The 10,717-nt window shown below is 42.4% G+C and overlaps 1 protein-coding gene across 2 annotated transcripts; it reads right to left on the bottom strand.

The window, feature by feature from the left end:
* Positions 1-846: 846 nt before the first annotated feature.
* Positions 847-8,141, bottom strand: VMA21 (vacuolar ATPase assembly factor VMA21). 2 transcript variants are annotated; one of them, XM_055563296.1, is made up of 4 exons: positions 7,956-8,141; positions 7,550-7,810; positions 1,667-1,776; positions 847-1,093 (listed from the first exon to the last, which is right to left on the bottom strand). In XM_055563296.1, the coding sequence occupies exons 2-4, from the start codon at positions 7,657-7,659 to the stop codon at positions 951-953; spliced, it is 363 nt and encodes a 120-aa protein (XP_055419271.1). In that variant the 5' UTR covers positions 7,660-7,810; positions 7,956-8,141; the 3' UTR covers positions 847-950. The 2 variants fall into 2 exon arrangements, with proteins under 2 accessions (XP_055419271.1, XP_055419272.1); XM_055563297.1 differs by lacking the exons at positions 7,550-7,810; positions 7,956-8,141 and adding an exon at positions 7,264-7,469.
* Positions 8,142-10,717: the final 2,576 nt, after the last annotated feature.

The following is a 10,717-nucleotide window of genomic DNA, read 5'->3' as shown; positions in this document are numbered from 1 at the left end:
TATATATATGTGGGACATAATAGCACTGATTAAAAATTCCAAGAATACTTCCTGGGTGATAAAAATAATTGATTTTCGTGATTGTTTATACTCTGTAAGTATGCAAAAATGAACATATTTAAATGTAAATTCTTTCATATACATTATTTAAAAGTAGGAAAAACCGAGTTTACACAACCTCATAATTAAAGTGTAAGTTCCTTGTTGAGTGACAGAGCAAAGCAGACCATTAAAGAGCTTCTCTGAAAGGAGGCGGCTGGCCTGTAAGAGGCCTTTAGGGAGCAGGCCAGGTGCCCAGGCAGCTAGCTCTCTGCTTTGCTATCTGCATTCTTTAATAAACCCAGTCCTTTTACATGAATGGCTGTGATTCAACCTAGTTTCCCCATGAAATAATGTAATGAAAGATTTCTATTGACTAGGGATTACTACTACTTTATGCAAAATTTCTCAGTGACACTCAGATTAATTCCAGTGTCCACAATTTAAGCAATTTTCAACAGGCATTTACAACCCAAAATCTAATGACTTCCTATTTTCATGATAGTCAGGAAAAGTGTTCCAGTGAAAAATAAAATTTAGATTTGCTCCACTATATACATCTGAATACAACCAGAGCGTAAAACAAAGCCAACTAAAAGACAAAATGCTATAAAACATTTTTTGTTGTAAGATAATCAAATTCTTCCCAGAATTATGCATAATTAATTTCACATACTTATTTATAACCAATTTAGCTTTTCCAAATTCTCATTTGCAAATGAGAGACTCAGACAATTAAAACTGATGATACAAGGCATTGTTTTAGAAGAACCAAAGTTTACACTGGACAAATGTGACTCCTCAAGATTGATTTTAACAAGTTCTTACAACTTTATTGAAATCATCAATATCCCAGATCGATTTACCATTTTAAAAAATCAATTTAACACTATCAAAAGGTAATGTTCACTTTAATCCTGTTTGCCTTCACGCCACTGCCGTGAGCCTTCATTCCAGGCCACATAAACAAAGAGGGCCAGCACCACGTGGACGGCGACCACTGCAACGATAGCAGCATAAAAATAGCTGTCCCTATTGGACATCCCAAAGGCGCCTATCAAGAGAAAAAAGTTTCCATTTTATTCCAAAATATATAAAAATATAAAAATCAAAACATATTATTTTTATTAGCTATATATTTATTGAACTAGTCAGACAATTAAAAAGGAATACTTTGTGTGGTGATAAATCAAGTATTCATGTAAAGATGTGAATACCTTCTACACATGAAGAACATTATTTTCAATGACAACCACAATAAATCACTTCATCTAAGGACTCTGACATAATAAAGAAGGCTTTATTTTCTCTTCCTTCCAATGTCTGCCAGCAAGGGTACATTCCCCCAAAGTCCTCCTCCCATGTCAACCAACTCTCGCTCTCCAGGGGCTGTTAAAAGAAAGGATCTGCAAGCTATCGCACAGAAAACCATAAACCAATACAATGTCAAACAAATAACTGAGTGATGAAAAATTCATTTCATGAAGATTCATTATGAGCAATGGGATTTTTGAAAACAGAAGCAAGTCAAATTAATATCCAGTTTTCAGATATAAAGAGATCATGAGAGCATAGAATCTCATATATAGTTAAGGGTGAAAATGTCTTGTTTTATGTCTAGGATTACCTTCAAAAACGTAAGATTTAGTTGTGAAATATAACCCAATAGGTACAGTGATCATTAAAGCTGTGAAGAACAGGAGCGTCTTCAGAGTGGATGCTAATGAACTTTCATTTCTGGAAAAAAGTAAACAAAGAGAAAATCAGAGCCTGCAAAGCCATTTCAAACTCTTCTTGTGTTCATAAATGCTATAAATACCCACAGAAAAGATGCTGGGAACCTTGCCCTTGCCTAGAAAACAGTGGCCAGAAGAAGAGCAGTGCCAGGGACTCAAAATTCGAATAGCCTAGAGATCCAGTGGCAGACCCAGTGTGAAAAGAAGTGTAAAGTGCAAAAAGTGGTTTGGAATCTTCCAAGTGCTATGCAAATATACACGATTTACAGAATTCACAATGGAGGTAGCAAGGCAGAAGATACACAGAAAACAACTAATGAGGTTCCTTCACAAAGCATCCTATCAGTGGCTAGCTGAACACAGTACAGACAAGGTATGAGACTCTCCAAAGACAAAGGAGCCCAGAGCAATTTGGATGCAGCTGAAGGAAACTTTGCTCAAATTTCTTTGTAATTAAGTAGCGAGAGTACAACTTAAATGGTCTTCACACAGCATGGATGCATTAAAAGTTTGATATCAAAACACTTTATGTTTCGTGCATTGTATCGCTCATAGACTTTTAAAATCAATGGAAATATTCCAATGGGAAAGTTTTGTTCCAGAATACAATAAAATGATTCTGAAGAATGTAATCAAGCTTCTAAAATCATACTATTAAAGAAAAACAAGTTAGATAAATGGCTACTTAAAACAGTAACAATGGGTAACATAAAAGCGTCCAATAAAGGAGAAATGATTTCACAAATGATGCTTATCACTAGGGAACCATTAAAATTTATTTTGACAATTATTCAGTAAATATCTATGTGAAAAATCAACAAGGCAGATTACACTGCTTTTATGTGTATCAGCGGTCTGCCAAATAAGCCCTGAAAGGCCCCTTGCCTACTTCCGTAAATAAAGTGTAACTGGCATACAGCCACACCCACTTGTTTATGCATCACCTAAGACTCCAGGGAGATACAGAGACAGAGCTTAGTAGTGGTGCCAGACCACATGACCCTCAAAATCTAAAACATTTACTATCTGGTCCTTTCCAGAAAAACTCTGCCAACAGTATAGACGTATACTATTTCAATTATATTCAAAAGGTGTGCACATGAAAAAGGACTCCAGATTAATACACAATAATAAAGTAACTTTCCCACTTTCAAATATTCCTTAATGTTGTTTTAGCCACTTTTCAATAAGTAGATATATGTCAACATTGGCCCCATGCATCATCACAAATGATAACACTTCTGACAGTGAAGCTGTAGTAAGCTTCCAGCAACCCTGGACACACACACACACACACACACACACACACACACACACACCCCTCATCCATATCACCGTAACCATTATGTTTAAAAGCAGTAAGCTTTTATCCTATGGGCTTTTATCCTGTAGATTAAAGGTCCCTTTTCCCTTAAATCTAACCACTCTCACACTACCTTGTCAGGGATAAAGAAATTTTCCTCTACTGTCTAGGTTCTTTGTGGCTGGTCTAAGAATTAAACGGACACGAGACAGATTAACAGGAGAAAATCAAACAAAGTTTAAAAACATGTATACACGGAAGAGACCCAGGAGAACTGAGTAACTTGCCAAATGGCCAAAACCCTCGCCTTAAATATTGTCTTCAGGTAAAGACAAAAGATGATGCTGTAGGTAGGGGTTTGGGACTTCAAACAGGAAGAAGACAATACACATGGAGATGGAAAAGCAGATGTTTGGTCAACAAGTGTTTCCTAGGCCATGTAGAGTCTATGGGACCCAGAGCAGTCTCTGGTTTCTATGCCCTGTCCCCCGACCCCACCACACCTAGCCCATATTCTTTGCAAATATCTCTGGTGACAGCTCTCTTCCAGGAACAGGCCCTCTGTCTAAATTTTTTCAGGCAATTAAGGGGAAGCTTAAAGCTTCTTCCTGAGTCTCTGGGGCCTTGACGGTTTTCAGTTTGAAGTAATCTGCACATCAAAGAGACATTTTGGGGTGGCAAGTGTTGCTCCTCTATAACCTTAACACATGTCTAAATTTATGTTCATAGTCAACACTTGAACTTAATTTTTCCTGGTAATCCTCAGCAAGAGGTTCCAGTTTTTATCTACATCTCTATGAAGAATACAGCCCAACCATCAAGGTCCTTTCAAAATAATAAGCTGCCTCTCCTCTAGGCAGCTTTCCTGATTATGCCAGCTGGAACGATTCACTGCTCTGGGACACACTTCATGCCTGTTATTATAGCACCTAACATAACAGCTTGTGTCCCAGACAGTCCAATGTGTACCCAGAGGTACACATTGCTTTGTACCCCTAGAAAATCCAGGCAAAGGAATTCTTATAATTGTGTGTATACCATTACAGGGTGGGAGGCTTCTGGCAGCCCAGAAAGAAAGGGAACATCTTAAGTTTACACCAATGGTCTACAAACTTTTTTGACTGTGTGATCCATCATTAAAGTTTTGAGCTGCTGCTGCTGCTAAGTCGCTTCAGTCGTGTCTGACTCTGTGCGACCCCACAGACGGCAGCCCACCACGCTCCCCCGTCCCTGGGATTCTCCAGGCAAGAACACTGGAGTGGGTTGCCATTTCCTTCTCCAATGCATGAAAGTGAAAAGTGAAAGTGAAGTCGCATACCCCCATATAGGCATATACACATATTAGTCATGGAGTCTTTAAAATACAAAAACAAGGAAAAACAGATACTAAAAATGTTAAGGTTAAAAAAATTAATGTAGAAATCTGTTTTCTTTCCATACTTCAAGGAAACATCTTTTAATACATCTCACTTTAGTGATCACTGAGATATACAATTCTCATCTAATATACCTAAGCTTCCTTGCACTGTTTCCTAATAGAAAATTTTTAGAAAATTTATCTTCATCAAGAATGAGTGTCTGTAGTTCTAGAAAAATACAAAAAAAATCATGTCCACAGAATACAAAAAACACTAATTTGAAAAGATACATGCACTCTAGTGTTCACAGCAGGATTATTTACAATTGCCAAGATACAGAAGCAACCCACGTGTCCATCAACAGATGAACAAAGGAGATGCAATACACACACACATGCATAATACATACGATGGAATACTACTCAGTCATAAAAAAGAATAAATGTGCCATTTCCAGCAACATGGACAGACTTAAAGGGCATTATACTAAGTGAAATAAGCCAGGCAGAGAAAGGCAAATACTGTATGATATCGCTTATATGTGGAATCTAAAAAATACAACAAACCAGGGAATGTAACAAAAAGAAGCAGATTCACAGATAAAGAGAACAACCTTAGTGATTACCAGTGGGGAGGGTTGGGAGGGGCAATACGGGGGAGGGGAGTGTGAGGTACAAAATACTGTGGAGACAGGCCAGGGAATATAGCCAAAATTTTGCAGTAACTATAAATGGAGTGTAACCTTTAAAAATTGTGTAAAAAAATTTAAAAATACATACATACATACAAGAAGTCAGTATTTGGCCAATTCTTTTGTGGACCGACCCCCCAAAAAACTTGGCCTTCACAGTGTTTGTGTTTTTGGTGTGCAAAGTTCAGATCATCTAATCTGATAAAGAAACAAAGCTTGAGAATCTAGAGAAAGGGAAGGTTAACCAGTTCATCTGTTCTTTATCTCTTGAATATCAATTATCTGGCCTGACTTTGAGAAAAGTTTGTTACTGAAAAGAGAATATAATATCATGTTTTAAAGCACACAAAATCACTTACGATCCCACCACCCAAACACAATCTTTTCTGCATGTTCATTTCTAAGCCCACACATTCTACATAGAGCATATCTCAACAACTTGCTGCTTGTCTTCAATTCCTTCTTACCTCTCTATCTTAAGCCCCCAAAATTTGACTTTCAGTCTCTCAAATACAGGACTAAGGACAAAGTTAAGGATACAAACTTTTGAAAACTAGTTTTCAAACTTCCTCCAGTGTTTATATGACATTTTCTCCTTGGCTTCCAGCCACAGCCCACTACAGCCAGTGGTTCTGCTGGCACAAGCCAGCTTGGGTATAACCTGGTGAGGTATTCCAAAACAAAGCAACTGAGGTCATTCAACTAATTTATCCTATGTGTCTCTGAGCCTTCTTAGGAAGAATTCGAACATTTAGAGTTAGAACTAGCCTCACACAAATAATTGAGGATTGTGCCCCCACTCTGAGAACCATCTAGAGTTTACCCACTTCAGATAAACTTCTGCAGGAAACACTAAGCAGATGAAGCAGATGAAGCTTACCATGTTCCCCTTTATGGCAAGGCCTATAATGCAAGTAGATTTCACTGCAAATTCCATGCAGAAACACTAAAATCAGTCTAGGAGGCGTACGCTGTATTTTAAGTATACTTAATATAAATATTTGTTGGAGGCCTCACTAATAAACAGTAATTTAAAAAAAAAAACCACCTACATCGCCATTGTGAGAGTGAAAAAGATCACGGGGGCTCCAAAGATCGTGGGCTTGGACAACTGCTAGCTTTCAACACTTACTAATTGTGCGAGGTAATCCTGTGATCTTGCACAAGCCACTTATCCTGAGTCAACTTCATTGTTTTTAAACAAGTAGCAAACTAAGCACTTTTAAAATTCTGATAATGTATGTTAACAAAACGGGTAAAGAACCTGCCTGCAAGGCAGGAGACACAGGAGACGTGGGTTCGATCCTTGGGTTGGGAAGATCTCCTACAGAAAGGAAATGGCAACCCACTCCAGTACTTCTTGCCTGGAAAATCCCATGGACAGAGGAGCCTGGCGGGCCACAGTCCATGGGTTGCAAAGAGTCAGACACGACTGAATGACTAACACACAGGCATGTAACAAAGCACCTAAGCTGGGCCTGGAGCACACACACTGAATGGTAGCTAAATCCTTCCCACCCTCTGACCTCTAGAGGTATAATGGGCCAGGCTAGTCCACAAGGACCACCTGCTCTTTCCTCAGGTTCCTCCTACTCAGCCACCAGCCCCCATTCTGCTGACTCCCTGAGTGAAGTAGACTCAAACCCGGGGCGGCCCTTTGTCCCTTCCATTCGTTCACTCATGCAGCAAACATTTATTAAGCCCTGACAATGTGGGCCCTGCAGGGAACCCGGAGATGGAGTAGGCCCGGTTCCTGTCCTCAGGGAGCTCACCCTGCAGTGGGGAGAAAGGCTGCAGACAGCAAGATCGCAATACAGACAACAGAGAAAGAAGTGCTAGGCCAGAAACAAGAGCTGAAGAACCCGCCCACCTAGCCACCATGACCCCGGGTCCCTCGCTCCGCTCCCGAGGGAAGGGTAGGGGCCCGGCGTGCAGACGATGCAGGGCCCAACCTGCTTCCCCCCTCCTCCTCTAGCCCTCAACCCCAGCCCCGAGGGTCCTGACCTCATGCCCACCCACCGGTCGGCCCGGGCTTTCCCTCTCGCCCCGCCCCCGGCCCGGGCCAGTCCGCCTGGTGCTCTAGGCCCCCGCCTGGTGCTCTAGGCCCCCGCCTGACTCCGGCTCGCTCCGGACTACCTGAAGTCGGACGGCTGCAGCGCGTTCAGCGCCGCTTTATCAAGGCGCTCCATGGCGTCGCCACGGCCGCAGCTCAGACGCTCAGACGCCGGCTGGGCTCCCCAGTCGCGCTCGGACGGCTAGGCGGGCGACCGGTCCAGGCGGGCCACGCCGGAAGTGCCGGCGAGTGCCGGGCTGTGGGCCGCAGCGCGCAGGCGCGGCGCCCAGGTGACGCCCGGTGGCGGCGGCGGCGGCGGCGGCGGCGGCGGCGGGCGCAGGCGCGGTTGGGAGCCTGCATGTGACTTACCGGCCAGGGCTGCGGGGCGTACGCCCTGCCAGGAGCGGCCTGCGCTCCAGGAGCAGGCCGGGCGAGTAGCCCAGCCACTCCACGTTGAGCCGGGACTTGCCTCGCAGCATTGTCCTCCGGGGAGGGCGGTGCTGCGGCCGCCCCCTGAGCGCGCGCGAGCAGCTCTCGTCTCCGTTCCGGCCCCTGCCGCCGATCTGTGGTTGTGAGGCGGCTGGAACAGATGATCTGCGAGGAAGGACGACCGGGAGGACGACTGGGGTGCTAGGCAACCAAGCAGTTTCCGACGACAACAACACAAAAAAGCAGTGCACATTATTCCCCAGCCCTTGAGTAAACGCCTCATTAATTATTGCCCGCAGTGAAAGTCCAGCCTTGGGAAGCTGGGAGGAGTTAGTTTAGCACTCACCCGAGTCTGTCAAGCTAGGGAATGTCAGAGCTGAAAGAGCTCTTGCTGAGAGTGACTGTTCCAGGCCAGACGCTGGTGATCCTAACTTCCACCTAAAGTTAAAAACATTTTGCAGCTGCTCAGAAAGCTGCCAATGAGACAACAGGACTCAAATAGTAAGGGACAGATGGGCCTCCAGGGCTGAACAACTGGAGAGAAGTATAAACGAAAAGGGTGCATGAGCCTAGGGTCAGGCTTGACAAAATTAGGTTGCCGCTGGCTGCTAATAAGAGGACAGCCCTTACATGGTCAACGCCTGGAAAAGGCCACTGACCACATATCTATTTTCTGCACCGAATGGATACAAAGACCGCATCTGAAATCATGACTAAACCAACAGCTTAGAGCCGCGTTAGGGGCCATGGACTGGAAAGCAGGAAGCCCGGGGTTTGTGTTCTAAGTACTAAAATTGTAATCACTCTCTGGGCCTCATCTAGACCCTTGGGGTTGTAAGAACCGCCTAAAGCCAGAACTACAGTAGTATTAGAGAGACTCTAGCTTGTGGGTTGGCAAACTGTGGCCAGTCTGCCAAATACCTATAGCATGTCTGCCACCTGTTTTTCTACAAGGTGTGCGTTAAGAATGGGTTCTCCACTTTCAGATGGTTAAAAAAATCAAAAGAGTAGTATTTCACTACACGTTAAGATTATATGAAATTCAGATTTCGGTGTCCATTAATAAAATTTTATTGGAACTCAGCCATGCTCATTCTTTTGTATTGCCTATGGCGGCTTTCATGTTACAATGTCAGCATTGTGTAGTTATTTGTGACAGAGACTGGGCCACAAAGCCTAATGTATTTACTATCTGTCCCTTGCCAGGGAAAGTGTGAGGACCCTTGCTCTAGCTAATCACCTTGGGACGAGGTTCCTGAAACCTTAGGGATCCAAAATATAGTAAAGGGGGCACTCTCCGACATAAAGCACAGCAGGATCCTCTATGACCCACCTCCCAGAATATTGAAAATAAAAGCAAAAATAAACAAATGGGACCTAATTAAAATTAAAAGCTTCTGCACAACAAAGGAAACTATAACCAAGGTGAAAAGACAGCCTTCAGAGTGGGAGAAAATAATAGCAAATGAAGCAACTGACAAAGAATTAATCTCAAAAATATACAAGCAACTCCTACAGCTCAACTCCAGAAAAATAAATGACCCAATCAAAAAATGGGTCAAAGAACTAAATAGACATTTCTCCAAAAAAGACATACAGATGGCTAACAAACATGTGAAAAGATGCTCAACATCCCTCATTATCAGAGAAATGCAAATCAAAACCACAATGAGGTACCATTTCACACCAGTCAGAATGGCTGAGATCCAAAAGTCTACAAGCGATAAATGCTGGAGAGGGTGTGGAAAAAAGGGAACCCTCTTACACTGTTGGTGGGAATGCAAACTAGTACAGCCACTATGGAGAACAGTGTGGAGATTCCTTAAAATACTCGAAATAGAACTGCCATACGACCCAGCAATCCCACTGCTGGGCATACACACCGAGGAAACCAGAATGGAAAGAGACATGTGTACCCCAATGTTCATCGCAGCACTGTTTATAATAGCCAGGATATGGAAGCAACCTAGATGTCCATCAGCAGACGAATGGATAAGAAAGCTGTGGTACATATACACAATGGAGTATTACTCAGCCATTAAAAAGAATACCTTTGAATCAGTTCTAATGAGGTGGATGAAACTGGAGCCTATTATACAGAGAGAAGTAAGCCAGAAAGAAAAACACCAATACAGTATACTAACGCATATATATGGAATTTAGAAAGATGGTAATGATAACCCTGTATGTGAGACAGTAAAAGAGACACAGATGTATAGAACAGTCTTTTGGACTCTGTGGGAGAGGGAGAGGGTGGGATGATTTGGGAGAATGGCATTGAAACATGTATAATATCATATGTGAAATGACTCGCCAGTCCAGGTTTGATGCATAATACAGGATGCTCGGGGCTGGTGCATTGGGATGACCCAGAGGGATGGTATGGGGAGGGAGGCAGGAGGGGGGTTCAGGATGGGGAACACGTGTACACCCATGGCAGATTCATGTTGATGTATGGCAAAACCAATACAATATTGTAAAGTAATTAGCCTCCAATTAAAATAAATAAATTTATATTTTAAATAATGTAGTAAAGGGGGTCCTGACAATTTTTAATATTTTTAAAAACCTAATGAATTGAACATATTTACTCACCATAAGAGATCAACAGCTACTTAAAAACATCACCTTCCTTTGATTTTTGGCACTAATTATATCACATTGATGAGGTAATCCTAGTTAACTCATGATTAAATGCACAAATTATTACTAAACTAAAATAAACTATGCTATATTTAGCCAACTAAATCTTTTAAAACTTAGAATGAATGCAAGGGGGAGGGATATTTGCTTTTCAACTTTGCATATCTCCAATGCCAGGACTTCCTTGGCAGCTCAGTGATAAAGAATCCACCTGCCAATGCAGGAGACTCAGGTTCAATCTCTGGGTTGGGAAGATCCACTGAAGAAGGAAATGGCCACGCACTCCAGTATTCTTGCCTTGGAAATCCCATGGCCAGAGGAGCCTGGAGGGCCTTAGTCCATAGGATCGTAAAGAGTCAGACATGACTTAACGACTAAACAACAACAATCTACTCCGGTATGACCTAATTAAGGTATGACTCCAGTATGACTGTAATTAAAAAATTACACTGACCCTATTTCCAA

Source organism: Bubalus kerabau, chromosome X, assembly GCF_029407905.1.
Source record: "Bubalus kerabau isolate K-KA32 ecotype Philippines breed swamp buffalo chromosome X, PCC_UOA_SB_1v2, whole genome shotgun sequence".
In the NCBI taxonomy this organism is placed as follows: Eukaryota; Metazoa; Chordata; class Mammalia; order Artiodactyla; family Bovidae; genus Bubalus; species Bubalus kerabau.
The sequence above is the reverse complement of the archived record's forward strand: the minus strand, read 5'-3'. Positions and strand labels throughout refer to the sequence as shown.

Excerpts from the sequence above, each read along its gene's own strand:
- VMA21 (XM_055563296.1), bottom strand. The coding sequence starts at position 7,659 with ATGCTGCGAGGCAAGTCCCGGCTCAACGTGGAGTGGCTGGGCTACTCG. Across the intron at positions 1,777-7,549 it reads ACGCCCCGCAGCCCTGGCCG|AAATGAAAGTTCATTAGCAT; the intron begins GTAAGTCACATG and ends ACTTTTTTCCAG. Across the intron at positions 1,094-1,666 it reads TAAATCTTACGTTTTTGAAG|GCGCCTTTGGGATGTCCAAT; the intron begins GTAATCCTAGAC and ends TTCTCTTGATAG.